This window comes from Hypanus sabinus, chromosome 12 (assembly GCF_030144855.1).
Source record: "Hypanus sabinus isolate sHypSab1 chromosome 12, sHypSab1.hap1, whole genome shotgun sequence".
Lineage (NCBI taxonomy): Eukaryota > Metazoa > Chordata > Chondrichthyes > Myliobatiformes > Dasyatidae > Hypanus > Hypanus sabinus.
The window spans coordinates 1,415,485-1,442,877 of record NC_082717.1 but is presented as its reverse complement, the minus strand read 5'-3'; the positions used below and the strand labels follow the sequence as shown (position 1 = coordinate 1,442,877).

At 56.3% G+C, this 27,393-nt stretch overlaps 1 protein-coding gene across 3 annotated transcripts in view; it reads left to right on the top strand.

Annotated features, from left to right (window-relative positions):
• The window catches only part of adcy3a (adenylate cyclase 3a), a 247,262-nt gene that overhangs the window by 64,066 nt on the left and 155,803 nt on the right, over positions 1-27,393 (top strand). For all 3 annotated transcript variants that reach the window (XM_059985413.1, XM_059985414.1, XM_059985415.1), the window contains one exon: positions 4,947-5,077. In XM_059985413.1, the coding sequence (XP_059841396.1) occupies positions 4,947-5,077 (131 nt within the window). The remainder of the gene's footprint in view (positions 1-4,946; positions 5,078-27,393) is intronic.

Sequence of the window (27,393 nt, the reverse complement as noted above, 5' to 3'; positions counted from 1 at the left end):
ATCAATGATCTGCCTTAAATAGGCTTGGCCTCCACCACAGTCTGTGGCAAAGCATTCCACAGATTTACTACACTCTGGCTAAAATACTTCTTCCTTACCTCTGTTCTCAAGGGTCACCCTTCAATCTCAAAGCTATGCCCTCTATTTCTGGATACCCCCATCATAGGAAACATCCTCTCAACATCCACCCGATCTGGTCCTTGCCGTAATTAGTAGGGTTCAATGAGATCCCCTTGCATTTTTCTAAATTCCAATGAGTACAGGCCCAAAGCTGTCAAATGCTCCTCAAATGTTAACACCTTCATTCCTGAAATCATCCTTGTCAACCTCCTCTGGATTCTCTCCAATGACAACACAGTGTTTCTGTGACATGAGGTCAAAAACTGTTGACAATACCCCAAGTGCAGACTGACTAGAGTCTTATAAAGACTCAGCATTATCTTCTTGCTTTTATATTCTATTCCCCAACATGGTAAAAAAGTAAAGACAGCGTTCAGTCAGACTGTCAGGAAGGGCAGGCAGGTGATGGGACTTAGTTGCAGCCAACAGACTGAGTATCAAATCATTAGGAATGCAGAATCAGAAAGGACAGCAAATACGGTACACAGGGTGTTGTATCTAAATGTACGTAGTATAAGAAATGTGGATGATCTTGTTGCGCTATTACAGATTGCCAAGTATGATGTAGGGGCCATCACTGAATCGGGGCTGAAGGATGGTTGTAGTTGGGAGCTGAATGTCCAAGGTTACACATTATATCGGAGGGATAGGAAGGTAGGCAGGGGGGTGGTGTGGTTCTGGTAAAGAATAGCATCAAATCAGTAGAAAGATTTGACAAGATCGGAAGATATTGAATCCTTGTGGATTGAGTTAAGAAACTGCAAGGGTAAAAAGACATTGATGGCAGTTATATACAGGCCTCCCAACAGTGGCTGGGAAGTGGACCACAGGTTACAACAGGAAATAGAAAAGGCAAATCAAAAGGGCAATGTTATGGTGGTCATGGGAGATTTTGACATGCAGGTCGATTGGGAAAATCAGGATGGTTATGGATCTCAAGAGAGTTGAGTTTGTTGAATGCGTAGGAGATGGCTTTTTAGAGCCTACTAGGGGATCAGCTATACAGGATTGGGTGTTATACAATGAACCGGAGGTGATTAGGGAGCTTAAAGTAAAAGAGCCATGAGGAGCCAGTGATCACAATAAGATTGAGTTCAACTTGAAACTTGATAGGGAGAAAGTAAAGTCTGATGTAGCAGTATTTCAGTGGAGTCAGGGAAATTACAGTGGTACGAGAGAGGAGCTGGCCAAAGTAAATTGGAAGGAGCTGCTGGCAGGGATGTCAGCAGAGCAGCAACGGAATGCGTTTCTGGGGAAAATTAGGAAGGTGCAGGACATGTGTATTCCAAAACTGAAGAAATACTCAAATGGTAAAATCATACAACCATGGCTGACAAGTCAAAGCTACTATAAAAGCAACAATATGTGGGAAGATAGAGGATTGTGAAGTTTTTAAAAACCTACAGAGAGCAACTAAAAAATCATGAGAGAGAAAAAATGGAATATGAAAGAAAGCTGGCAAATAATATCAAAGTGAATAATAAAATATTTTTCCAGTATGTTAAAAAAAGAAAAATGAGAGTGGATATAGGACTGCCAGAAAATGAAGCAGTAGAAATAATAACAGGGGATAAGGAGATGGCTGATGAACTAAATGAGCATTTCGCATCAGTCTTCACTGTGGAAGACAGTGGCAGGGTGCCTGATGTTGTAGTGTGTGAGGGAAGAAAAGTAGGTGCAGTTACTGTTACAAGAGAGAAGATGCTCAAAAAGCTGAAAGATCTAAAGGTACATAAGTCACTCAAACCAGAGGAACTGCACCCTAAGGTTCTGAAAGAGATAGCATTAGAGATTGTGGTGGCATTAGAAAATTCATTGGAATCTGGCATGGTTCCAGAAAACTGGAAAATTGCAAATGTAACTCCACTCTTTAAGAAAGGAGGAAGGCAGCAGAAAGGAAATTATAGACCAGTTAGCCTGACCTCAGTGATTGAGAAGATGTTGGAGTCAATTGTTAAGGATGAGGTGATGGAGTACTTGGTGATACAGGACAATATAGTACAAAGTCAGCATGGTTTCCTTCAGGGAAAAATCCTGCCTGATGAACCTGTTGGAATTCTTTGAGGAGATTACAAGTAGGATAGATAAAGGGAATGCAGTGGATGTTGTATATTTGGAATTTCAGAAGGTCTTTGATAAGGTGCCACACATGAGGCTCCTTACCTAGTTAAGAGCCCATGGTAATACAGGGAAGTTACTAACATGGTTTGAGCATTGGCTGATTGGTAGGAGGCAACGAGCAGGAAAAAAAGGATCCCTGTCTGATTGGCTGCCAGTGACTAGTGGTGTCCCACAGGGTTTGGTGTTGGGACCACTTCTTTTTATGCTGTATATAAATGATTTAGATGATGGAATAGATGGCTTTGTTGCCAAGTTTGCAGATGATACGAAGATTAGTGGAGGGGCAGGTAGTGTTAAGGAAACAGGTAGGATGAAACTGAAGGACAGACAGATGAGGAGAATGGGCAAGAAAGTGGCAAATGGAAAATGCATGATCATGCACTTTGGTAGTAGGAATAAATGTATGGACTATTTTCTAAATGGGGAGAAAATCCAAATACATGAGATGCAAAGAGACTTAGGAATCCTTGTGCGGAGCACCCTGAAGGTTAACTTGAAGATCGAGTCGATGGTGAGGAAGGCAAATGCCATGTTAGTATTCATTTCAAGAGGTCTAGAATACAAGAGCAGGAATGTGATGCTCAGGCTTTATAAGGCACTGGTGAGGCCTCACCTTGAGTATTAAGAACAGTTTTGGACCTCTGATCTTAGAAAAGATGTGCTGGCATTGAAGATGGTCCAGAGGAGGTTTACAATAATGATTCCAGGAATGAAAAGTTTATCATACGAGGAACATTTGATGTCTCTGGGTCTGTACACGCTGGAATTTTGAAGATGAAGGGGGATCTCATTCAAACCTTTCGAACGTTGAAAGGCCTAGACAAAATAGATGTGGAAAGGATGTTTCCCATGGTGAGGGAGACTTGGACAAGAGGATAGAGGAGCGCTCTCAAAGGGTGATAAATTTGTGGAATTTGTTGCCACATGCAGCCATGGAGGCCAGGTCTTTGGGTGTATTAAGGCAGAGATTGACAGGTTCTTGATTGGACATGGAATCAAATGTTATGGGTAGAAAGCCAGGAACTGGGGTTGAGGAGGAGATAAAATGAAATGATCAGCCATGATTGAATGGTGGAACAGACTTGATGGGACAGATGGCTTAATTCTGCTTCTATCTCTTATGGCCTTATGGTTTCACATTACATTTGCCTTCTTTACTATATCAACTTGTAAATTAGCCTTCTGGGAGTCTTGCGCGAGGACTCCGAAGTCCCTCTGCACCTCTGATGTTTGAACCTTCTCCCCATTTAGATAACAGTCCACACTATTTTTCCTGTGCGTTATCATACATTCCCCAACACTGTATTCTATCTGTCACTTTTTTAACCATTCTTCCAATTTGTCTAAGTCCTGCTGCAATCACGTTGCTTCCTCAGCACTACCTACCCCTCCACTTATCTCCTTATCATCTGCAAACCTTGCCACAAGGACATCAATTCCATTATCCAAATCATTGACAACTGTGAAAAGCACGGTCCCAGTACTGACCCTTGAGGAACACCAGTAGCAAACCAGAAAAGGCCCCTTTTATTCACTGCCTCCTGCCTGTCAGCCATTCCTCTATCCATGCCAGTATCTTTTCTGTAATGTCATAGGACTTTATCTTGTGAAGCAGCCTCATGTGTGGTACTCTATCAAACTGAAAATCCAATTAAATGACATTCACTGCCTCTCCTTTGTTCACCCTGCTTGTTACTTCCTCAAAGAACTCGAACGGATTTGTCAGGCAAGATTCCGTTTACAGAAACCATGCTGACTTTGACCTATTTTATCATTCATCTCCAAGCACCCTGAAACTTCATCCTTAATAATAGTCTCCAAAACTTTCCCAACCACTGACATGCGACTAACTGGCCTATATATTTCCTTTCTTTTGCCTTAGTCTCTTAAAGAGTGGAGTGATATTTGCAATCTTCCAGTCCTCTTGAAAGTGATTCTTGAAAGATCATGACCAATGCGTCCATTATCTCTTCAGCAACCTCTCTCAGGACTCTGGGATGTAGTCCATCTGGTCCAGGTGACTTGTCCACCTTTGAGTGTGCCTAGCACTTTTACCTTTCCAATAGCAATGGCACTCACTCTAGCTCCCTGACACTCACTGACTTCTGGCACACTGCTAGTAGTATCTTCCACAGTGAGAACTGATGCAAGGTACCCATTAAGTTCATTTACCATTTCTTTGTCACCCATTACTGCCTCAGCGGCATCATTTTCCAGTGGTCCAATATCAACTCTCTCCTATCACCAACTCCCCCTCCCACCGAAACCCCGTTACCAACTCCCCCACCCACCCACTGAAACCCCATCAACAACTCCCCCTTCCCAGCGAAATCCCATCAACGATTCCCCCCACCCACCTAATTCCATCACTAACTCCCTCACCTACCAAAACACCATCACCGACTCCCCCACCCACCGAAACCCCAGTACCGACTCCCCCACCCACCGAATCCCATCACTGACTCCCCCCACCCACCCAAGCACCATCCCCGACTTCCCCCACCCACCCAAACACCATCCCCGACTTCCCCCCACCCACCAAATCCCCTCCCAGAGCTCCAGGATACTCTCCATGGTGACGGAGGGTAATCCCTGTGGTCAGGTGGCAGGGACTCTCAATGTGACGGTACTGGTCTTCCACTCACATTGGACTGACCTGGACGCACTGACAGTCTCTCCACTCACCACCCACTTCCCTTCACCAGGAGAGACTCCTCCTCTCAATCCTGCCAAAACACATCGCCGACGAAATGCTGAACGACATGAAGGAGGACAAAGAGTCAAGAGAACCACAACAATTCAACACCATGTACATGTACCGACATGAGAGGGTCAGGTAGGAGTGGCCGGGACAGAGAGTGGGATAGAGAGACACGAGAGGGGCCGGTAGGAGTGGCTGGGATAGAGAGTGGGATAGAGAGACACGACAGGGCCCGGTCGGAATGTACGGGAGAGAGACGGATAGAGAGACACAAGAGGGTCGGTTTGGAGTATACGGGAGTGAGTAGGATAGTGAGACACGAGCGGGTCCGGTGGGAGTGAACGGGAGAGAGTGGGATAGAGAGACACGACAGGGTCCAGTCGGAGTGTCCCGGAGAGAGTGGGATAGAGAGACACGAGAGGGTCCGGTCGGAGTGGCCAGGACAGAGAGTGGGATAGAGAGACACGAGAGGGTCAGGTCTGAGTGTCCGGGAGAGACTGGGATAGACAGACACGAGAGGGTCCGGTCGGAGTGGCCAGGACAGAGAGTGGGATAGAGAGACACGAGAGGGTCAGGTCTGAGTGTCCGGGAGAGACTGGGATAGACAGACACGAGAGGGTCCGGTCGGAGTGGCCAGGACAGAGAGTGGGATAGACAGACACGAGAGGGTCAGGTCTGAGTGTCCGGGAGAGAGATGGATAGAGAGACACAAGAGTGTCCGGTCGGAGTGCCCCGGAGAGAGTGGGATAGACAGAGACGAGCGGTTCCGGTTGGAGTGTCCCGGAGAGAGTGGGATGGAGAGCACGAGAGGGTCAGGTCGGACTGTCCCGGAGAGAGTTGGATAGAGAGAGACGAGCGGGTCCGGTTGGAGTGTCCCGGAGAGAGTGGGATAGAGAGCACGAGAGGGTCCGGTTGGGGTTGCCAGGACTGAGAGTGGGATAGAGAGCACGAGCAGGTCCAGTCGGAGTGTCCCGGAGAGAGTGGGATAGAGAGACACGAGAGGTCCGGTCGGAGTGTACGGGAGAGAGTGGGATAGAGGGACATGAGAGGGTCCGGTTGGAGTGTCCGGGAGAGAGTGGAATAGAGAGACACGAGAGGGTCAGGTTTGAGTGTCGGGGATAGAGTTGGATAGAGAGACACGAGAGGGTCCGGTCGGAGAGTCCGGGAGAGAGTGGGATAGAGAGCACCAGAGGTTCAAGTCGGACTGTCCCGGAGAGAGTGGGATAGAGAGAGACGAGCGGGTCCGGTCGGAGTGTAAGGGAGAGAGTGGGATGGAGAGCATGAGAGGGTCCGGTCGGAGTGTCCCGGAGAGAGTGGGATAGAGAGACACGAGAGGGTCTGGTCGGAGTGGCCGGGACAGAGAGTGGGATAGAGAGCACCAGAGGGTCCGGTCGGAGTGGCCGGGACAGAGAGTGGGATAGAGAGCACCAGAGGGTCCGGTCGGAGTGGCCGGGACAGAGAGTGGGATAGAGAGCACCAGAGGGTCCGGTAGGAGTGTCCGGGAGAGAGTAGGATAGAGAGACACGAGAGGGTCCGGTTGGAGTGTACGGGAGAGAGTGGGATAGAGAGAGACGAGCGGTTCCGGTCAGGGTGTCCCGGAGAGAGTGGGATAGAGAGAGACGAGTGGTTCCGGTCGGAGTGTCCCAGAGAGAGTGGGATAGAGAGCACGAGAGGTTCAAGTCGCACTGTCCCGGAGAGAGTGGGATAGAGAGAGACGAGTGGTTCCGGTCGGAGTGTCCCAGAGAGAGTGGGATAGAGAGCACGAGAGGGTCCGGTTGGGTTTGCCAGGACTGAGTGGGATAGAGAGCACGAGAGGGTCAGGTAGGAGTGGCCGGGACTGAGAGTGGGATAGAGAGACATTAAAAGGTCCGGTTGGAGTGTCCAGGAGAGAATGCGGATGGAGGAACAGGAGAGGGTCCGGTCAGAGTGTTAGGGAGAGAGTGGGATAGAGGGACACGAGAGGGACAGGTAGGACTGTCCCGAAGAGAGTGGGATAGAGAGACACGAGAGGGACCGGTAGGAGTGTATGCGAGAGAGCGGGATAGAGAGAAACGAGAGGGTCAGGTCAGACTGTCCCGGAGAGAGTGGGATAGAGAGACACGAGAGGGTCAGGTCTGAGTGTCCCGGAGAGAGTGGGATAGAGAGACACGAGAGGGTCCGGTAGGAGTGTATGCGAGAGAGCGGGATAGAGAGAAACGAGAGGGTCCAGTCAGACTGTCCGGGACAGAGTGGGATAGAGAGACACGAGAGGGTCAGGTCTGAGTGTCCCGGAGAGAGTGGGATAGAGAGCACGAGAGGGTCCAGTCGGAGTGTCCGTTAGAGAGTAGGAAAGAGAGACACGAGAGGGTCCGGTCGGAGTGTCTGTTAGAGAGTGGGATAAAGAGACACGACAGGATCCAGTCGGAGTGTCCCGGAGAGAGTGGGATAGAGAGACACGAGAGGGTCCGGTCGGAGTGGCCAGGACAGAGAGTGGGATAGAGAGACACAAGAGGGTCAGGTCTGAGTGTCCGGGAGAGACTGGGATAGACAGACACGAGAGGGTCCGGTCGGAGTGGCCAGGACAGAGAGTGGGATAGAGAGACACGAGAGGGTCAGGTCTGAGTGTCCGGGAGAGAGTGGGATAGAGAGACACGAGAGGGTCAGGTCTGAGTGTCCTGGAGAGAGTGGGATAGAGAGACACGAGAGGGTCCGGTCGGAGTGTCCCGGAGAGAGTGGGATAGAGAGAGACGAGCGGGTCCGGCCGGAGTGTCCCGGAGAGAGTGGGATAGAGAGACACGAGAGGTCCGGTCGGAGTGTACGGGAGAGAGTGGGATAGAGGGACATGAGAGGGTCCGGTTGGAGTGTCCGGGAGAGAGTGGAATAGAGAGACACGAGAGGGTCAGGTCTGAGTGTCCGGGAGAGACTGGGATAGACAGACACGAGAGGGTCTGGTCGGAGTGGCCAGGACAGAGAGTGGGATAGAGAGACACGAGAGGGTCAGGTCTGAGTGTCCGGGAGAGAGATGGATAGAGAGACACGAGAGTGTCCGGTCGGAGTGTCCCGGGGAGAGTGGGATAGACAGAGACGAGCGGTTCCGGGTGGAGTGTCCCGGAGAGAGTGGGATAGAGAGCACGAGAGGTTCAAGTCGGACTGTCCCGGAGAGAGTGGGATAGAGGGAGACGAGCGGGTCCGGTTGGAGTGTCCCGGAGAGAGTGGGATAGACAGACACGAGAGGGTCCGATCGGAGTGGCCAGGACAGAGAGTGGGATAGAGAGACACGAGAGGGTCAGGTCTGAGTGTCCGGGAGAGAGTGGGATAGACAGACACGAGAGGGTCAGGTCTGAGTGTCCGGGAGAGAGTGGGATAGAGAGACACGAGAGGGTCAGGTCTGAGTGTCTGGGAGAGAGTTGGATAGAGGGACACGAGAGGGTCTGGTCGGAGTGTCCGGGAGAGAGTGGGATAGAGAGACACGAGAGGGTCAGGTCGGAGTGGCCAGGACACAGAGTGGGATAGAGAGACACAAGAGGGTCAGGTCTGAGTGTCCGGGAGAGAGTGGGATAGAGAGACACGAGAGGGTCCGGTCGGAGTATCTGTTAGAGAGTGGGATAGAGAGACACGACAGGGTCCAGACGGAGTGTCCCGGAGAGAATAGGATAGAGAGACACGAGAGTGTCCGGTCGGAGTGTCCCGGAGAGAGTGGGATAGACAGAGACGAGCGGGTCCGATCAGACTGTCCCGGAGAGAGTGGGATAGAGAGAGACGAGCGGTTCCGGTTGGAGTGTCCCGGAGAGAGTGGGATGGAGAGCACGAGAGGGTCAAGTCGGACTGTCCCGGAGAGAGTGGGATAGAGAGAGACGAGCGGTTCCGGTCGGAGTGTCCCGGAGAGAGTGGGATAGAGAGCACGAGAGGGTCCGGTTGGGGTTGCCAGGACTGAGAGTGGGATAGAGAGAGACGAGCGGGTCCGGTCGGAGTGTCCCGGAGAGAGTGGGATAGAGAGCACGAGAGGGTCCGGTTGGGGTTGCCAGGACTGAGAGTGGGATAGAGAGCACGAGAGGGTCAGGTAGGAGAGGCCGGGACTGAGAGTGGGATAGAGAGACACGAGCAGGTCCGGTCAGAGTGTACGGGAGAGAGTGGGATAGAGGGACATGAGAGGGTCCGGTCGGAGAGTCCGGGAGAGAGTGGAATAGAGAGACACGAGAGGTTCAAGTCGGACTGTCCCGGAGAGAGTGGGATAGAGGGACATGAGAGGGTCCGGTCGGAGAGTCCGGGAGAGAGTGGAATAGAGAGACACCAGAGGTTCAAGTCGGACTGTCCCGGAGAGAGTGGGATAGAGAGAGACGAGAGGTTCAAGTCGGAGTGTCCTGGAGAGAGTGGGATAGAGAGAGACGAGCGGGTCCGGTCGGAGTGTCCCGGAGAGAGTGGGATAGAGAGACACGAGAGGTCCGGTCGGAGTGTATAGGAGAGAGTGGGATAGAGGGACATGAGAGGGTCCGGTCGGAGTGTCCCGGAGAGAGTGGGATAGAGAGAGACGAGCGGTTCCGGTCGGAGTGTCCCGGAGAGAGTGGGATAGAGAGAGACGAGCGGGTCCGGTCGGAGTGTCCCGGAGAGAGTGGGATAGAGAGACACGAGAGGTCCGGTCGGAGTGTCCCGGAGAGAGTGGGATAGAGAGACACGAGAGGTCCGGTCGGAGTGTACAGGAGAGAGTGGGATAGAGGGACATGAGAGGGTCCGGTCGGACTGTCCCGGAGAGAGTGGGATAGAGAGAGACGAGCGGGTCCGGTCGGAGTGGCCGGGACAGAGAGTGGGATAGAGAGCACCAGAGGTTCAAGTCGGACTGTCCCGGAGAGAGTGGGATAGAGAGACACAAGAGGTCCGGTCGGAGTGTACGGGAGAGAGTGGGATAGAGGGACATGAGAGGGTCCGGTCGGAGTGTCCCGGAGAGAGTGGGATAGACAGAGACAAGCGGGTCCGATCAGAGTGTCCCGGAGAGAGTGGGATAGAGAGAGACGAGCGGTTCCGGTCGGAGTGTCCCGGAGAGAGTGGGATGGAGAGAGACGAGCGGGTCCGGTCGGAGTGTCCGGGAGAAAGTGGAATAGAGAGACACGAGAGGGTCAAGTCTGAGTGTCCGGGAGAAAGTGGAATAGAGAGACATGAGAGGGCCCGGTCGGAATGTACGGTAGAGAGTGGGATAGAGAGACACAAGAGTGTCGGTTTGGAGTATACGGGAGTGACTGGGATAGAGAGAGACGAGCGGGTACGGTCAGAGTGTCAGGAGAGAGTGGGATAGAGAGAGACGAGCAGTTCCGGTCGGAGTGTCCCGGAGAGAGTGGGATAGAGAGCACGAGAGGTTCAAGTCGCACTGTCCCGGAGAGAGTGGGATAGAGAGAGACGAGCGGGTCCGGTCAGAGTGTCCCGGAGAGAGTGGGATAGAGAGAGACGAGCGGTTCCGGTCGGAGTGTCCCGGAGAGAGTGGGATAGAGAGCACGAGAGGTTCAAGTCGCACTGTCCCGGAGAGAGTGGGATAGAGAGAGACGAGCGGGTCCGGTCAGAGTGTCCCGGAGAGAGTGGGATAGAGAGAGACGAGCGGGTCCGGTCAGAGTGTCCCGGAGAGAGTGGGATAGAGAGCACGAGAGGTTCAAGTCGGACTGTCCCGGAGAGAGTGGGATAGAGACATGAGAGGGTCCGGTCGGAGTGTCCAGGAGAGAGTCGGATAGAGAGACACGAGAGGTTCAAGTCGGACTGTCCCAGAGAGAGTGGGATAGAGAGAGACGAGCGGGTCCGGTCGGAGTGTCCGGGAGAGAGTGGGATAGGGAGAGACGAGCGGGTCCGGTCGGAGTGTCCCGGAGAGAGTAGGATAGAGAGACACGAGAGTGTCCGGTCGGAGTGTCCCGGAGAGAGTGGGATAGAGAGCACGAGAGGGTCCGGTCGGAGTGTCCCGGAGAGAGTGGGATAGAGAGAGACGAGCGGGTCCGGTCGGAGTGTCCCGGAGAGAGTGGGATAGAGAGAGACGAGCGGGTCCGGTCGGAGTGTCCCGGAGAGAGTGGGATAGAGAGCACGAGAGGGTCCGGTTGGGGTTGCCAGGACTGAGAGTGGGATAGAGAGACACAAGAGGGTCAGGTCTGAGTGTCCGGGAGAGAGTGGAATAGAGAGACGCGAGAGGGTCAGGTCTGAGTGTCCTGGAGAGAGTGGGATAGAGAGACACGAGAGTGTCCGGTCGGAGTGTCCCGGGGAGAGTGGGATAGACAGAGACGAGCGGTTCCGGTTGGAGTGTCCCGGAGAGAGTGGGATAGAGAGCACGAGAGTTCAAGTCGGACTGTCCCGGAGAGAGTGGGATAGAGAGAGACGAGCGGGTCCGGTCGGAGTGTCCCGGAGAGAGTAGGATAGAGAGACACGAGAGTGTCCGGTCGGAGTGTCCCGGAGAGAGTGGGATAGAGAGCACGAGAGGGTCCGGTCGGAGTGTCCCGGAGAGAGTGGGATAGAGAGAGACGAGCGGGTCCGGTCGGAGTGTCCCGGAGAGAGTGGGATAGAGAGAGACGAGCGGGTCCGGTCGGAGTGTCCCGGAGAGAGTGGGATAGAGAGCACGAGAGGGTCCGGTTGGGGTTGCCAGGACTGAGAGTGGGATAGAGAGCACGAGAGGGTCAAGTTGGAGTGTCCGGGAGAGAGTGGGATAGAGAGACACAAGAGGGTCAGGTCTGAGTGTCCGGGAGAGAGTGGAATAGAGAGACGCGAGAGGGTCAGGTCTGAGTGTCCTGGAGAGAGTGGGATAGAGAGACACGAGAGTGTCCGGTCGGAGTGTCCCGGGGAGAGTGGGATAGACAGAGACGAGCGGTTCCGGTTGGAGTGTCCCGGAGAGAGTGGGATAGAGAGCACGAGAGTTCAAGTCGGACTGTCCCGGAGAGAGTGGGATAGAGAGAGACGAGCGGGTCCGGTCGGAGTGTCCCGGAGAGAGTGGGATAGACAGACACGAGAGGGTCCGATCGGAGTGGCCAGGACAGAGAGTGGGATAGAGAGACACGAGAGGGTCAGGTCTGAGTGTCCGGGAGAGAGTGGGATAGACAGACATGAGAGGGTCAGGTCTGAGTGTCCGGGAGAGAGTGGGATAGAGAGACACGAGAGGTCCGGTCGGAGTGTACAGGAGAGAGTGGGATAGAGGGACATGAGAGGGTCCGGTCGGACTGTCCCGGAGAGAGTGGGATAGAGAGAGACGAGCGGGTCCGGTCGGAGTGGCCGGGACAGAGAGTGGGATAGAGAGCACCAGAGGTTCAAGTCGGACTGTCCCGGAGAGAGTGGGATAGAGAGACACAAGAGGTCCGGTCGGAGTGTACGGGAGAGAGTGGGATAGAGGGACATGAGAGGGTCCGGTCGGAGTGTCCCGGAGAGAGTGGGATAGACAGAGACAAGCGGGTCCGATCAGAGTGTCCCGGAGAGAGTGGGATAGAGAGAGACGAGCGGTTCCGGTCGGAGTGTCCCGGAGAGAGTGGGATGGAGAGAGACGAGCGGGTCCGGTCGGAGTGTCCGGGAGAAAGTGGAATAGAGAGACACGAGAGGGTCAAGTCTGAGTGTCCGGGAGAAAGTGGAATAGAGAGACATGAGAGGGCCCGGTCGGAATGTACGGTAGAGAGTGGGATAGAGAGACACAAGAGTGTCGGTTTGGAGTATACGGGAGTGACTGGGATAGAGAGAGACGAGCGGGTACGGTCAGAGTGTCAGGAGAGAGTGGGATAGAGAGAGACGAGCAGTTCCGGTCGGAGTGTCCCGGAGAGAGTGGGATAGAGAGCACGAGAGGTTCAAGTCGCACTGTCCCGGAGAGAGTGGGATAGAGAGAGACGAGCGGGTCCGGTCAGAGTGTCCCGGAGAGAGTGGGATAGAGAGAGACGAGCGGTTCCGGTCGGAGTGTCCCGGAGAGAGTGGGATAGAGAGCACGAGAGGTTCAAGTCGCACTGTCCCGGAGAGAGTGGGATAGAGAGAGACGAGCGGGTCCGGTCAGAGTGTCCCGGAGAGAGTGGGATAGAGAGAGACGAGCGGGTCCGGTCAGAGTGTCCCGGAGAGAGTGGGATAGAGAGCACGAGAGGTTCAAGTCGGACTGTCCCAGAGAGAGTGGGATAGAGAGAGACGAGCGGGTCCGGTCGGAGTGTCCGGGAGAGAGTGGGATAGGGAGAGACGAGCGGGTCCGGTCGGAGTGTCCCGGAGAGAGTAGGATAGAGAGACACGAGAGTGTCCGGTCGGAGTGTCCCGGAGAGAGTGGGATAGAGAGCACGAGAGGGTCCGGTCGGAGTGTCCCGGAGAGAGTGGGATAGAGAGAGACGAGCGGGTCCGGTCGGAGTGTCCCGGAGAGAGTGGGATAGAGAGAGACGAGCGGGTCCGGTCGGAGTGTCCCGGAGAGAGTGGGATAGAGAGCACGAGAGGGTCCGGTTGGGGTTGCCAGGACTGAGAGTGGGATAGAGAGCACGAGAGGGTCAAGTTGGAGTGTCCGGGAGAGAGTGGGATAGAGAGACACAAGAGGGTCAGGTCTGAGTGTCCGGGAGAGAGTGGAATAGAGAGACGCGAGAGGGTCAGGTCTGAGTGTCCTGGAGAGAGTGGGATAGAGAGACACGAGAGTGTCCGGTCGGAGTGTCCCGGGGAGAGTGGGATAGACAGAGACGAGCGGTTCCGGTTGGAGTGTCCCGGAGAGAGTGGGATAGAGAGCACGAGAGTTCAAGTCGGACTGTCCCGGAGAGAGTGGGATAGAGAGAGACGAGCGGGTCCGGTCGGAGTGTCCCGGAGAGAGTGGGATAGACAGACACGAGAGGGTCCGATCGGAGTGGCCAGGACAGAGAGTGGGATAGAGAGACACGAGAGGGTCAGGTCTGAGTGTCCGGGAGAGAGTGGGATAGACAGACATGAGAGGGTCAGGTCTGAGTGTCCGGGAGAGAGTGGGATAGAGAGACACGAGAGGGTCAGGTCTGAGTGTCTGGGAGAGAGTTGGATAGAGAGACACGAGAGGGTCCAGTCGGAGTGTCCCGGAGAGAGTGGGATAGAGAGAAACGAGAGGGTCCTGTCGGAGTGTCTGGGAGTGAGTGGGATAGAGAGACATGAGAGGGTCAGGTCGGAGTGGCCAGGACACAGAGTGGGATAGAGAGACACAAGAGGGTCAGGTCTGAGTGTCCGGGAGAGAGTGGGATAGAGAGACACGAGAGGGTCCGGTCGGAGTATCTGTTAGAGAGTGGGATAGAGAGACACGACAGGGTCCAGACGGAGTGTCCCGGAGAGAATAGGATAGAGAGACACGAGAGTGTCCGGTCGGAGTGTCCCGGAGAGAGTGGGATAGACAGAGACGAGCGGGTCCGATCAGACTGTCCCGGAGAGAGTGGGATAGAGAGAGACGAGCGGGTCCGGTCGGAGTGTCCCGGAGAGAGTGGGATAGAGAGCACGAGAGGGTCCGGTTGGGGTTGCCAGGACTGAGAGTGGGATAGAGAGCACGAGAGGGTCAGGTAGGAGAGGCCGGGACTGAGAGTGGGATAGAGAGACACGAGCAGGTCCGGTCAGAGTGTACGGGAGAGAGTGGGATAGAGGGACATGAGAGGGTCCGGTCGGAGAGTCCGGGAGAGAGTGGAATAGAGAGACACGAGAGGTTCAAGTCGGACTGTCCCGGAGAGAGTGGGATAGAGGGACATGAGAGGGTCCGGTCGGAGAGTCCGGGAGAGAGTGGAATAGAGAGACACCAGAGGTTCAAGTCGGACTGTCCCGGAGAGAGTGGGATAGAGGGACACGAGCGGGTCCGGTCGGAGTGTCCCGGAGAGAGTGGGATAGAGAGAGACGAGCGGGTCCGGTCGGAGTGTCCCGGAGAGAGTGGGATAGAGAGCACGAGAGGGTCCGGTTGGGGTTGCCAGGACTGAGAGTGGGATAGAGAGAGACGAGCGGGTCCGGTCGGAGTGTCCCGGAGAGAGTGGGATAGAGAGCACGAGAGGGTCCGGTTGGGGTTGCCAGGACTGAGAGTGGGATAGAGAGCACGAGAGGGTCAGGTAGGAGAGGCCGGGACTGAGAGTGGGATAGAGAGACACGAGCAGGTCCGGTCAGAGTGTACGGGAGAGAGTGGGATAGAGGGACATGAGAGGGTCCGGTCGGAGAGTCCGGGAGAGAGTGGAATAGAGAGACACGAGAGGTTCAAGTCGGACTGTCCCGGAGAGAGTGGGATAGAGGGACATGAGAGGGTCCGGTCGGAGAGTCCGGGAGAGAGTGGAATAGAGAGACACCAGAGGTTCAAGTCGGACTGTCCCGGAGAGAGTGGGATAGAGGGACACGAGCGGGTCCGGTCGGAGTGTCCCGGAGAGAGTGGGATAGAGAGAGACGAGCGGGTCCGGTCGGAGTGTCCCGGAGAGAGTGGGATAGAGAGCACGAGAGGGTCCGGTTGGGGTTGCCAGGACTGAGAGTGGGATAGAGAGAGACGAGCGGGTCCGGTCGGAGTGTCCCGGAGAGAGTGGGATAGAGAGCACGAGAGGGTCCGGTTGGGGTTGCCAGGACTGAGAGTGGGATAGAGAGCACGAGAGGGTCAGGTAGGAGAGGCCGGGACTGAGAGTGGGATAGAGAGACACGAGCAGGTCCGGTCAGAGTGTACGGGAGAGAGTGGGATAGAGGGACATGAGAGGGTCCGGTCGGAGAGTCCGGGAGAGAGTGGAATAGAGAGACACGAGAGGTTCAAGTCGGACTGTCCCGGAGAGAGTGGGATAGAGGGACATGAGAGGGTCCGGTCGGAGAGTCCGGGAGAGAGTGGAATAGAGAGACACCAGAGGTTCAAGTCGGACTGTCCCGGAGAGAGTGGGATAGAGAGAGACGAGAGGTTCAAGTCGGAGTGTCCCGGAGAGAGTGGGATAGAGAGAGACGAGCGGGTCCGGTCGGAGTGTCCCGGAGAGAGTGGGATAGAGAGACACGAGAGGTCCGGTCGGAGTGTATAGGAGAGAGTGGGATAGAGGGACATGAGAGGGTCCGGTCGGAGTGTCCCGGAGAGAGTGGGATAGAGAGAGACGAGCGGTTCCGGTCGGAGTGTCCCGGAGAGAGTGGGATAGAGAGAGACGAGCGGGTCCGGTCGGAGTGTCCCGGAGAGAGTGGGATAGAGAGACACGAGAGGTCCGGTCGGAGTGTCCCGGAGAGAGTGGGATAGAGAGACACGAGAGGTCCGGTCGGAGTGGCCGGGACAGAGAGTGGGATAGAGAGCACCAGAGGTTCAAGTCGGACTGTCCCGGAGAGAGTGGGATAGAGAGACACAAGAGGTCCGGTCGGAGTGTACGGGAGAGAGTGGGATAGAGGGACATGAGAGGGTCCGGTCGGAGTGTCCCGGAGAGAGTGGGATAGACAGAGACAAGCGGGTCCGATCAGAGTGTCCCGGAGAGAGTGGGATAGAGAGAGACGAGCGGTTCCGGTCGGAGTGTCCCGGAGAGAGTGGGATGGAGAGAGATGAGCGGGTCCGGTCGGAGTGTCCGGGAGAAAGTGGAATAGAGAGACACGAGAGGGTCAGGTCTGAGTGTCCGGGAGAAAGTGGAATAGAGAGACATGAGAGGGCCCGGTCGGAATGTACGGTAGAGAGTGGGATAGAGAGACACAAGAGTGTCGGTTTGGAGTATACGGGAGTGACTGGGATAGAGAGAGACGAGCGGGTCCGGTCAGAGTGTCAGGAGAGAGTGGGATAGAGAGAGACGAGCAGTTCCGGTCGGAGTGTCCCGGAGAGAGTGGGATAGAGAGAGACGAGTGGTTCCGGTCGGAGTGTTCCGGATAGAGTGGGATAGAGAGCACGAGAGGTTCAAGTCGCACTGTCCCGGAGAGAGTGGGATAGAGAGAGACGAGCGGGTCCGGTCAGAGTGTCCCGGAGAGAGTGGGATAGAGAGAGACGAGCGGTTCCGGTCGGAGTGTCCCGGAGAGAGTGGGATAGAGAGCACGAGAGGGTCAGGTCTGAGTATCCGGGAGAGAGTGGGATAGAGAGACACAAGAGGGTCAGGTCTGAGTGTCCGGGAGAGAGTGGAATAGAGAGACGCGAGAGGGTCAGGTCTGAGTGTCCTGGAGAGAGTGGGATAGAGAGACACGAGAGGGTCCGGTCGGAGTGTCCCGGAGAGAGTGGGATAGACAGAGACAAGCGGGTCCGATCAGAGTGTCCCGGAGAGAGTGGGATAGAGAGAGACGAGCGGGTCCGGTCGGAGTGTCCGGGAGAAAGTGGAATAGAGAGACATGAGAGGGTCAGGTCTGAGTGTCCGGGATAGAGTGGGATAGAGAGACACAAGATGGTACAGTTGGAGTGTCCAGGAGAGAGTCGGATAGAAAGACACGAGAGGGCCCGGTCGGAATGTACGGTAGAGCGTGGGATAGAGAGACACGAGAGGGTCAGGTCTGAGTGTCCGGGAGAGACTGGGATAGACAGACACGAGAGGGTCTGGTCGGAGTGGCCAGGACAGAGAGTGGGATAGAGAGACACGAGAGGGTCAGGTCTGAGTGTCCGGGAGAGAGATGGATAGAGAGACACGAGAGTGTCCGGTCGGAGTGTTCCGGGGAGAGTGGGATAGACAGAGACGAGCGGTTCCGGTTGGAGTGTCCCGGAGAGAGTGGGATAGAGAGCACGAGAGTTCAAGTCGGACTGTCCCGGAGAGAGTGGGATAGAGAGAGACGAGCGGGTCCGGTCGGAGTGTCCCGGAGAGAGTGGGATAGACAGACACGAGAGGGTCCGATCGGAGTGGCCAGGACAGAGAGTGGGATAGAGAGACACGAGAGGGTCAGGTCTGAGTGTCCGGGAGAGAGTGGGATAGACAGACACGAGAGGGTCAGGTCTGAGTGTCCGGGAGAGAGTGGGATAGAGAGACACGAGAGGGTCAGGTCTGAGTGTCTGGGAGAGAGTTGGATAGAGGGACACGAGAGGGTCTGGTCGGAGTGTCCGGGAGAGAGTGGGATAGAGAGACACGAGAGGGTCAGGTCGGAGTGGCCAGGACACAGAGTGGGATAGAGAGACACAAGAGGGTCAGGTCTGAGTGTCCGGGAGAGAGTGGGATAGAGAGACACGAGAGGGTCCGGTCGGAGTATCTGTTAGAGAGTGGGATAGAGAGACACGACAGGGTCCAGACGGAGTGTCCCGGAGAGAATAGGATAGAGAGACACGAGAGTGTCCGGTCGGAGTGTCCCGGAGAGAGTGGGATAGACAGAGACGAGCGGGTCCGATCAGACTGTCCCGGAGAGAGTGGGATAGAGAGAGACGAGCGGTTCCGGTTGGAGTGTCCCGGAGAGAGTGGGATGGAGAGCACGAGAGGGTCAAGTCGGACTGTCCCGGAGAGAGTGGGATAGAGAGAGACGAGCGGGTCCGGTCGGAGTGTCCCGGAGAGAGTGGGATAGAGAGCACGAGAGGGTCCGGTTGGGGTTGCCAGGACTGAGAGTGGGATAGAGAGCACGAGAGGGTCAGGTAGGAGAGGCCGGGACTGAGAGTGGGATAGAGAGACACGAGCAGGTCCGGTCAGAGTGTACGGGAGAGAGTGGGATAGAGGGACATGAGAGGGTCCGGTCGGAGAGTCCGGGAGAGAGTGGAATAGAGAGACACGAGAGGTTCAAGTCGGACTGCCCCGGAGAGAGTGGGATAGAGAGAGACGAGCGGGTCCGGTCGGAGTGTCCGGGAGAAAGTGGAATAGAGAGACACGAGAGGGTCAGGTCTGAGTGTCCGGGAGAAAGTGGAATAGAGGGACATGAGAGGGTCCGGTCGGAGAGTCCGGGAGAGAGTGGAATAGAGAGACACGAGAGGTTCAAGTCGGACTGCCCCGGAGAGAGTGGGATAGAGAGAGACGAGCGGGTCCGGTCGGAGTGTCCCGGAGAGAGTTGGATAGAGAGCACGAGAGGGTCAGGTCTGAGTGTCCGGGAGAGAGTGGAATAGAGAGACGCGAGAGGGTCAGGTCTGAGTGTCCTGGAGAGAGTGGGATTGAGAGACACGAGAGGGTCCGGTCGGAGTGTCCCGGAGAGAGTGGGATAGACAGAGACAAGCGGGTCCGATCAGAGTGTCCCGGAGAGAGTGGGATAGAGAGAGACGAGCGGGTCCGGTCGGAGTGTCCGGGAGAAAGTGGAATAGAGAGACACGAGAGGGTCAGGTCTGAGTGTCCGGGATAGAGTGGGATAGAGAGACTCAAGATGGTACAGTTGGAGTGTCCAGGAGAGAGTCGGATAGAAAGACACGAGAGGGCCCGGTCGGAATGTACGGTAGAGCGTGGGATAGAGAGACACAAGAGTGTCAGTTTGGAGTATACGGGAGTGACTGGGATAGTGAGACACGAGAGGGTCCGGTTGGAGAGTACGGGAGAGAGTGGGATAGAGACACGAGAGGGTCCGGTCGGAGTGTACGGGAGAATTTGGGATAAAGAGACACAAGATGGTCCAGTTGGAGTGTCCAGGAGAGAGTCGTATACAGAGGCACGAGAGGGTCCGGTCGGAGTGTCCCGGAGAGAGTGGGATAGAGAGAGACGAGAGGGTCAGGTAGGAGTGGCCGGGAGAGAGTGGGATAGAGAGACGCGAGAGGGTCAGGTCTGAGTGTCCTGGAGAGAGTGGGATAGAGAGACGCGAGAGGGTCAGGTCTGAGTGTCCCGGAGAGAGTGGGATAGAGAGAGACGAGTGGTTCCAGTCAGAGTGTCCCGGAGAGAGTGGGATAGAGAGAGACGAGTGGTTCCGGTCAGAGTGTCCCGGAGAGAGTGGGATAGAGAGAGACGAGCGGGTCTGGTCAGAGTGTCCCGGAGAGAGTGGGATAGAGAGAGACGAGCGGTTCCGGTCGGAGTGTCCCGGAGAGAGTGGGATAGAGAGCACGAGAGGGTCAAGTCGGACTGTCCCGGAGAGAGTGAGATAGAGAGAGACGAGCTGGTCCGGTCGGAGTGTCCGGGAGAGAGTGGGATAGAGAGAGACGAGCGGGTCCGGTCAGAGTGTCCCGGAGAGAGTGGGATAGAGAGAGACGAGCGGGTCCGGTCAGAGTGTCCCGGAGAGAGTGGGATAGAGAGACACGAGAGGGTCCGGTCGGAGAGTCCGGGAGAGAGTCGGATAGAGAGCACCAGAGGGTCCGGTTGGAGTGTCCCGGAGAGAGTGGGATAGAGAGAGACGAGCGGGTCCGGTCAGAGTGTCCCGGAGAGAGTGGGATAGAGAGACACGAGAGGGTCCGGTCGGAGAGTCCGGGAGAGAGTCGGATAGAGAGCACCATAGGGTCCGGTCGGAGTGTCTGTTAGAGAGTGGGATAGAGAGCACGAGAGGTTCAAGTCGGACTGTCCCGGAGAGAGTGGGATAGAGACATGAGAGGGTCCGGTCGGAGTGTCCAGGAGAGAGTCGGATAGAGAGACACGAGAGGGTCCAGTCAGAGTGGCCGGGACAGAGAGTGGGATAGAGAGAGACGAGCGGTTCCGGTCGGAGTGTCCCGGAAAGAGTGGGATAGAGAGCACGAGAGGTTCAAGTCGCACTGTCCCGGAGAGAGTGGGATAGAGAGACACGAGAGGGTCCGGTCGGAGTGTACGGGAGAATGTGGGATAAAGAGACACAAGATGGTCCGGTTGTAGTGTCCAGGAGAGAGTCGTATACAGAGACACGAGAGGGTCCGGTCGGAGTGTCCCGGAGAGAGTGGGATAGAGAGAGACGAGTGGGTCCGGTCAGAGTGTCCCGGAGAGAGTGGGATAGAGAGAGACGAGCGGTTCCGGTCGGAGTGTCCCGGAAAGAGTGGGATAGAGAGCACGAGAGGTTCAAGTCGCACTGTCCCGGAGAGAGTGGGATAGAGAGAGACGAGTGGGTCCGGTCAGAGTGTCCCGGAGAGAGTGGGATAGAGAGAGACGAGCGGTTCCGGTCGGAGTGTCCCGGAGAGAGTGGGATAGAGAGCACGAGAGGTTCAAGTCGGACTGTCCCGGAGAGAGTGGGATAGAGAGAGACGAGCGGGTCCGGTCAGAGTGTCCGGGAGAGAGATGGATAGAGAGAGACGAGCAGGTCCGGTCGGAGTGTCCCGGAGAGAGTGGGATAGACAGAGACGAGCGGTTCCGGTTGGAGTGTCCCGGAGAGAGTGGGATGGAGAGCACGAGAGGGTCAAGTCGGACTGTCCCGGAGAGAGTGGGATAGAGAGAGACGAGTGGTTCCGGTCGGAGTGTCCCAGAGAGAGTGGGATAGAGAGACGCGAGAGGGTCAGGTCTGAGTGTCCTGGAGAGAGTGGGATAGAGAGACACGAGAGGGTCCGGTCGGAGTGTCCCGGAGAGAGTGGGATAGACAGAGACAAGCGGGTCCGATCAGAGTGTCCCGGAGAGAGTGGGATAGAGAGAGACGAGAGGGTCAGGTCTGAGTGCCCCGGAGAGAGTGGGATAGAGAGACACGAGAGGGTCAGGTCTGAGTGTCCGGGATAGAGTTGGATAGAGAGACACGAGAGGGTCCGGTCAGAGTGTCCAGGAGAGAGTCGGATAGAAAGACACGAGAGGGCCCGGTCGGAATGCACGGTAGAGAGTGGGATAGAGAGACACAAGAGTGTCGGTTTGGAGTGTACGGGAGTGACTGGGATAGTGAGACACGAGCGGGTCCGGTCGGAGTGTACGGGAGAATTTGGGATAAAGAGACACAAGATGGTCCAGTTGGAGTGTCCAGGAGAGAGTCGTATACAGAGGCACGAGAGGGTCCGGTCGGAGTGTCCCGGAGAGAGTGGGATAGAGAGAGACGAGCGGGTCCGGTCGGAGTGTCCCGGAGAGAGTGGGATAGAGAGAGACGAGTGGTTCCGGTCGGAGTGTCCCAGAGAGAGTGGGATACAGAGCACGAGAGGGTCCGGTTGGGGTTGCCAGGACTGAGAGTGGGATAGAGAGCACGAGAGGGTCAAGTTGGAGTGGCCGGGACTGAGAGTGGGATAGAGAGACACAAGAGGGTCAGGTCTGAGTGTCCGGGAGAGAGTGGAATAGAGAGACACGAGAGGGTCAGGTCTGAGTGTCCTGGAGAGAGTGGGATAGAGAGACACAAGAGGGTCAGGTCTGAGTGTCCGGGAGAGAGTGGAATAGAGAGACACGAGAGGGTCAGGTCTGAGTGTCCGGGATAGAGTTGGATAGAGAGACACGAGAGGGTCCGGTCAGAGTGTCCGGGAGAGAGTGGGATAGAGAGAGACGAGCGGTTCCGGTTGGAGTGTCCCGGAGAGAGTGGGATAGAGAGCACGAGAGGGTCAGGTAGGAGTGGCCGGGACTGAGAGTGGGATAGAGAGACACAAGAGGGTCAGGTCTGAGTGTCCGGGAGAGAGTGGAATAGAGAGACACAAGAGGGTCAGGTCTGAGTGTCCGGGATAGAGTGGGATAGAGAGACACGAGAGGTTCCGGTCGGAGTGTCCCGGAAAGAGTGGGATAGAGAGCACGAGAGGTTCAAGTCGCACTGTCCCGGAGAGAGTGGGATAGAGAGAGACGAGCGGGTCCGGTCGGAGTGTCCCGGAGAGAGTGGGATAGAGAGCACGAGAGGTTCAAGTCGGAGTGTCCCGGAGAGAGTGGGATGAGACATGAGAGGGTCCGGTTGGAGTGTACGGGAGAATGTGGGATAAAGAGACACAAGATGGTCCGGTTGGAGTGTCCTGGAGAGAGTGGGATAGAGAGGCACAAGAGGGTCAGGTCTGAGTGTCCGGGAGAGAGTGGGATAGAGAGACACGAGAGGGTCAGGTCTGAGTGTCCTGGAGAGAGTGGGATAGAGAGGCACAAGAGGGTCAGGTCTGAGTGTCCGGGAGAGAGTGGGATAGAGAGACACAAGATGGTCCGGTTGGAGTGTCCAGGAGAGAGTCGGATAGAGAGACACGAGAGGGTCAGGTCGTAGTGTCCGGGAGAGAGTGGGACAGAGGGACACGAGAGGGACAGGTAGGAGTGTCCGGCAGAGAGTGGGATAGAGGGATACGAGAAGGCCCGGTCCGAGTGTACGGGAGAGAGTGGGATAAGAACACAAGAGGGTCAGGTAGGAGTGGCCAGGACTGAGAGTGGGATAGAGAGAGACGAGCGGTTCCGGTCGGAGTGTCCTGGAGAGATTGGGATAGAGAGCACGAGAGGTTCAAGTCGCACTGTCCCGGAGAGAGTGGGATGAGACATGAGAGGGTCCGGTTGGAGTGTACGGGAGAATGTGGGATAAGGAGACACAAGATGGTCCGGTTGGAGTGTCCAGGAGAGAGTCAGATAGAGAGACACGATAGGGTCCGGTCGGAGTCTCCCGGAGGGAGTGGGATAGAGAACAGGAGAGGGTCCAGTCGGAATGTCCGTTAGAGAGTGGGATAGAGAGAAACGAGAGGGTCCGGTTGGACTGTCTGGGAGAGAGTGGGATAGAGAGACACGACAGGGTCCGGTCGGAGTGTACGGGAGAATGTGGGATAAAGAGACACAAGATGGTCCGGTTGGAGTGTCCAGGAGAGAGTCAGATAGAGAGACACGATAGGGTCCGGTCGGAGTGGCCGGGACAGAGAGTTGGATAGAGAGCACGAGAGGTTCAAGTCGGACTGTCCCGGAGAGAGTGGGATAGAGAGAGACGAGCGGGTCCGGTCGGAGTGTCCCGGAGAGAGTGGGATAGAGAGCACGAGAGGGTCCAGTCGGAGTGTCTGTTAGAGAGTGGGATAGAGAGACACGAGAGGGTCAGGTAGGAGTGTCCAGGAGAGAGAGAGAGAGGGATAGAGAGACACGAGAGGGTCTGGTCGAAGTGGCCGGGACAGAGAGTGTGATAGTGAGACACGAGAGGGACTGGTTGGAGTGTCCGGGAGAGAGTGGGATAGAGAGACACAAGAGGGACCGGTAGGAGTGTCCGGGAGAGAGTCGGATAGAGAGACACGAGAGGGTCCTGTCGGAGTGTCTGGGAGTGAGTGGGACAGAGGGACACGAGTGGGACAGGTAGGAGTGTCCCGGAGAGAGTGGGATAGAGAGCACGAGAGCTTCAAGTCGGACTGTCCCGGAGAGAGTGGGATAGAGAGAGACGAGCGGGTCCGGTCGGAGTGTTCCGGATAGAGTGGGATAGAGAGACACGAGAGGGTGCGGTTGGGGTTGCCAGGACTGAGAGTGGGATAGAGAGTCATGAAAAGGTCCGGTCGGAGTGTCCGGGAGAGAGTGGGATAGACAGAGACGAGCGGGTTCGATTAGAGTGTCCCAGAGAGAGTGGGATAGAGAGAGACGAGCAGTTCCGGTCGGAGTGTCCCGGAGAGAGTGGGATAGAGAGCACGAGAGGGTCAGGTCTGAGTGTCCGGGAGAGAGTGGGATAGAGAGGCACAAGAGGGTCAGGTCTGAGTGTCCGGGAGAGAGTGGGATAGAGAGACACGAGAGGGTCAGGTCTGAGTGTCCTGGAGAGAGTGGGATAGAGAGGCACAAGAGGGTCAGGTCTGAGTGTCCGGGAGAGAGTGGGATAGAGAGACACAAGATGGTCCGGTTGGAGTGTCCAGGAGAGAGTCGGATAGAGAGACACGAGAGGGTCAGGTCGTAGTGTCCGGGAGAGAGTGGGACAGAGGGACACGAGAGGGACAGGTAGGAGTGTCCGGCAGAGAGTGGGATAGAGGGATACGAGAAGGCCCGGTCCGAGTGTACGGGAGAGAGTGGGATAAGAACACAAGAGGGTCAGGTAGGAGTGGCCAGGACTGAGAGTGGGATAGAGAGAGACGAGCGGTTCCGGTCGGAGTGTCCTGGAGAGATTGGGATAGAGAGCACGAGAGGTTCAAGTCGCACTGTCCCGGAGAGAGTGGGATGAGACATGAGAGGGTCCGGTTGGAGTGTACGGGAGAATGTGGGATAAAGAGACACAAGATGGTCCGGTTGGAGTGTCCAGGAGAGAGTCAGATAGAGAGACACGATAGGGTCCGGTCGGAGTCTCCCGGAGGGAGTGGGATAGAGAACAGGAGAGGGTCCAGTCGGAATGTCCGTTAGAGAGTGGGATAGAGAGAAACGAGAGGGTCCGGTTGGACTGTCTGGGAGAGAGTGGGATAGAGAGACACGACAGGGTCCAGTCGGAGTGTCCCGGAGAGAGTAGGATAGAGAGACACGAGAGGGTCCGGTCGGAGTGTACGGGAGAATGTGGGATAAAGAGACACAAGATGGTCCGGTTGTAGTGTCCAGGAGAGAGTCGTATACAGAGACACGAGAGGGTCCGGTCGGAGTGTCCCGGAGAGAGTGGGATAGAGAGAGACGAGCGGGTCCGGTCAGAGTGTCCCGGAGAGAGTGGGATAGAGAGAGACGAGCGGTTCCGGTCGGAGTGTCCCGGAAAGAGTGGGATAGAGAGCACGAGAGGTTCAAGTCGCACTGTCCCGGAGAGAGTGGGATAGAGAGAGACGAGTGGGTCCGGTCAGAGTGTCCCGGAGAGAGTGGGATAGAGAGAGACGAGCGGTTCCGGTCGGAGTGTCCCGGAGAGAGTGGGATAGAGAGCACGAGAGGTTCAAGTCGCACTGTCCCGGAGAGAGTGGGATAGAGAGAGACGAGCGGGTCCGGTCGGAGTGTCCGGGAGAGAGTGGGATAGAGAGACACGAGAGGTTCCGGTCGGAGTGTCCCGGAAAGAGTGGGATAGAGAGCACGAGAGGTTCAAGTCGCACTGTCCCGGAGAGAGTGGGATAGAGAGAGACGAGTGGGTCCGGTCAGAGTGTCCCGGAGAGAGTGGGATAGAGAGAGACGAGCGGTTCCGGTCGGAGTGTCCCGGAGAGAGTGGGATAGAGAGACACGAGAGGTTCCGGTCGGAGTGTCCCGGAAAGAGTGGGATAGAGAGCACGAGAGGTTCAAGTCGCACTGTCCCGGAGAGAGTGGGATAGAGAGAGACGAGCGGGTCCGGTCGGAGTGTCCGGGAGAGAGTGGGGTAGAGAGACACGAGAGGTTCCGTTTGGAGTGTCCAGGAGGGAGTCGGATAGAGAGACACGAGAGGGTCAGGTCGTAGTGTCCGGGAGAGAGTGGGACAGAGGGACACGAGAGGGTCCGGTCGGAGTGGCCGGGACAGAGAGTTGGATAGAGAGCACGAGAGGTTCAAGTCGGACTGTCCCGGAGAGAGTGGGATAGAGAGAGACGAGCGGGTCCGGTCGGAGTGTCCCGGAGAGAGTGGGATACAGAGCACGAGAGGGTCCAGTCGGAGTGTCTGTTAGAGAGTGGGATAGAGAGACACGAGAGGGTCAGGTAGGAGTGTCCAGGAGAGAGAGAGAGAGGGATAGAGAGACACGAGAGGGTCCGGTCGAAGTGGCCGGGACAGAGAGTGTGATAGTGAGACACGAGAGGGACTGGTTGGAGTGTCCGGGAGAGAGTGGGATAGAGAGAAACGAGAGGGTCCTGTCGGAGTGTCTGGGAGTGAGTGGGATAGAGAGACACGAGAGGGTCAGGTAGGAGTGTCCGGGAGAGAGAGAGAGAGGGATAGAGAGACACGAGAGGGTCAGGTAGGAGTGTCCGGGAGAGAGAGAGAGAGGGATAGAGAGAAACGAGAGGGTCCTGTCAGAGTGTCTGTGAGAGAGTGGGATAGAGAGACACGAGAGGGTCAGGTAGGAGTGTCCAGGAGAGAGAGAGAGAGGGATAGAGAGACACGAGAGGGTCCGGTCGAAGTGGCCGGGACAGAGAGTGTGATAGTGAGACACGAGAGGGACTGGTTGGAGTGTCCGGGAGAGAGTGGGATAGAGAGACACAAGAGGGACCGGTAGGAGTGTCTGGGAGAGAGTGGGATAGAGAGAAACGAGAGGGTCCTGTCGGAGTGTCTGGGAGTGAGTGGGATAGAAAGACACGAGAGGGCCCGGTCGGAATGTACGGTAGAGAGTGGGATAGAGAGACACAAGAGTGTCGGTTTGGAGTATACGGGAGTGACTGGGATAGTGAGACACGAGCGGGTCCGGTTGGAGTGAACGGGAGAGAGTGGGATAGAGACACGAGAGGGTCCGGTCGGAGTGTATGGGAGAATTTGGGATAAAGAGACACAAGATGGTCCAGTTGGAGTGTCCAGGAGAGAGTTGTATACAGAGGCACGAGAGGGTCCGGTCGGAGTGTCCCGGAGAGAGTGGGATAGAGAGAGACGAGTGGTTCCGGTCAGAGTGTCCCGGAGAGAGTGGGATAGAGAGAGACGAGCAGTTCTGGTCGGAGTGTCCCGGAGAGAGTGGGATAGAGAGCACGAGAGGTTCAAGTCGCACTGTCCCGGAGAGAGTGGGATAGAGAGAGACGAGCGGGCCCGGTCGGAGTGTCCTGGAGAGAGTGGGATAGAGAGAGACGAGCGGGTCCGGTCAGAGTGTCCCGGAGAGAGTGGGATAGAGAGCACGACAGGGTCCGGTTGGGGTTGCCAGGACTGAGAGTGGGATTGAGAGCACCAGAGGTTCAAGTCGGAGTGTCCCGGAGAGAGTGGGATAGAGAGAGACGAGCGGGTCCGGTCGGAGTGTCCCGGAGAGAGTAGGATAGAGAGTCACGAGAGTGTCCGGTCGGAGTGTCCCGGAGAGAGTGGGATAGACAGATATGAGCGGGTCCGATCAGAGTGTCCCGGAGAGAGTGGGATAGAGAGAGACGAGCGGTTCCGGTTGGAGTGTCCCGGAGAGAGTGGGATGG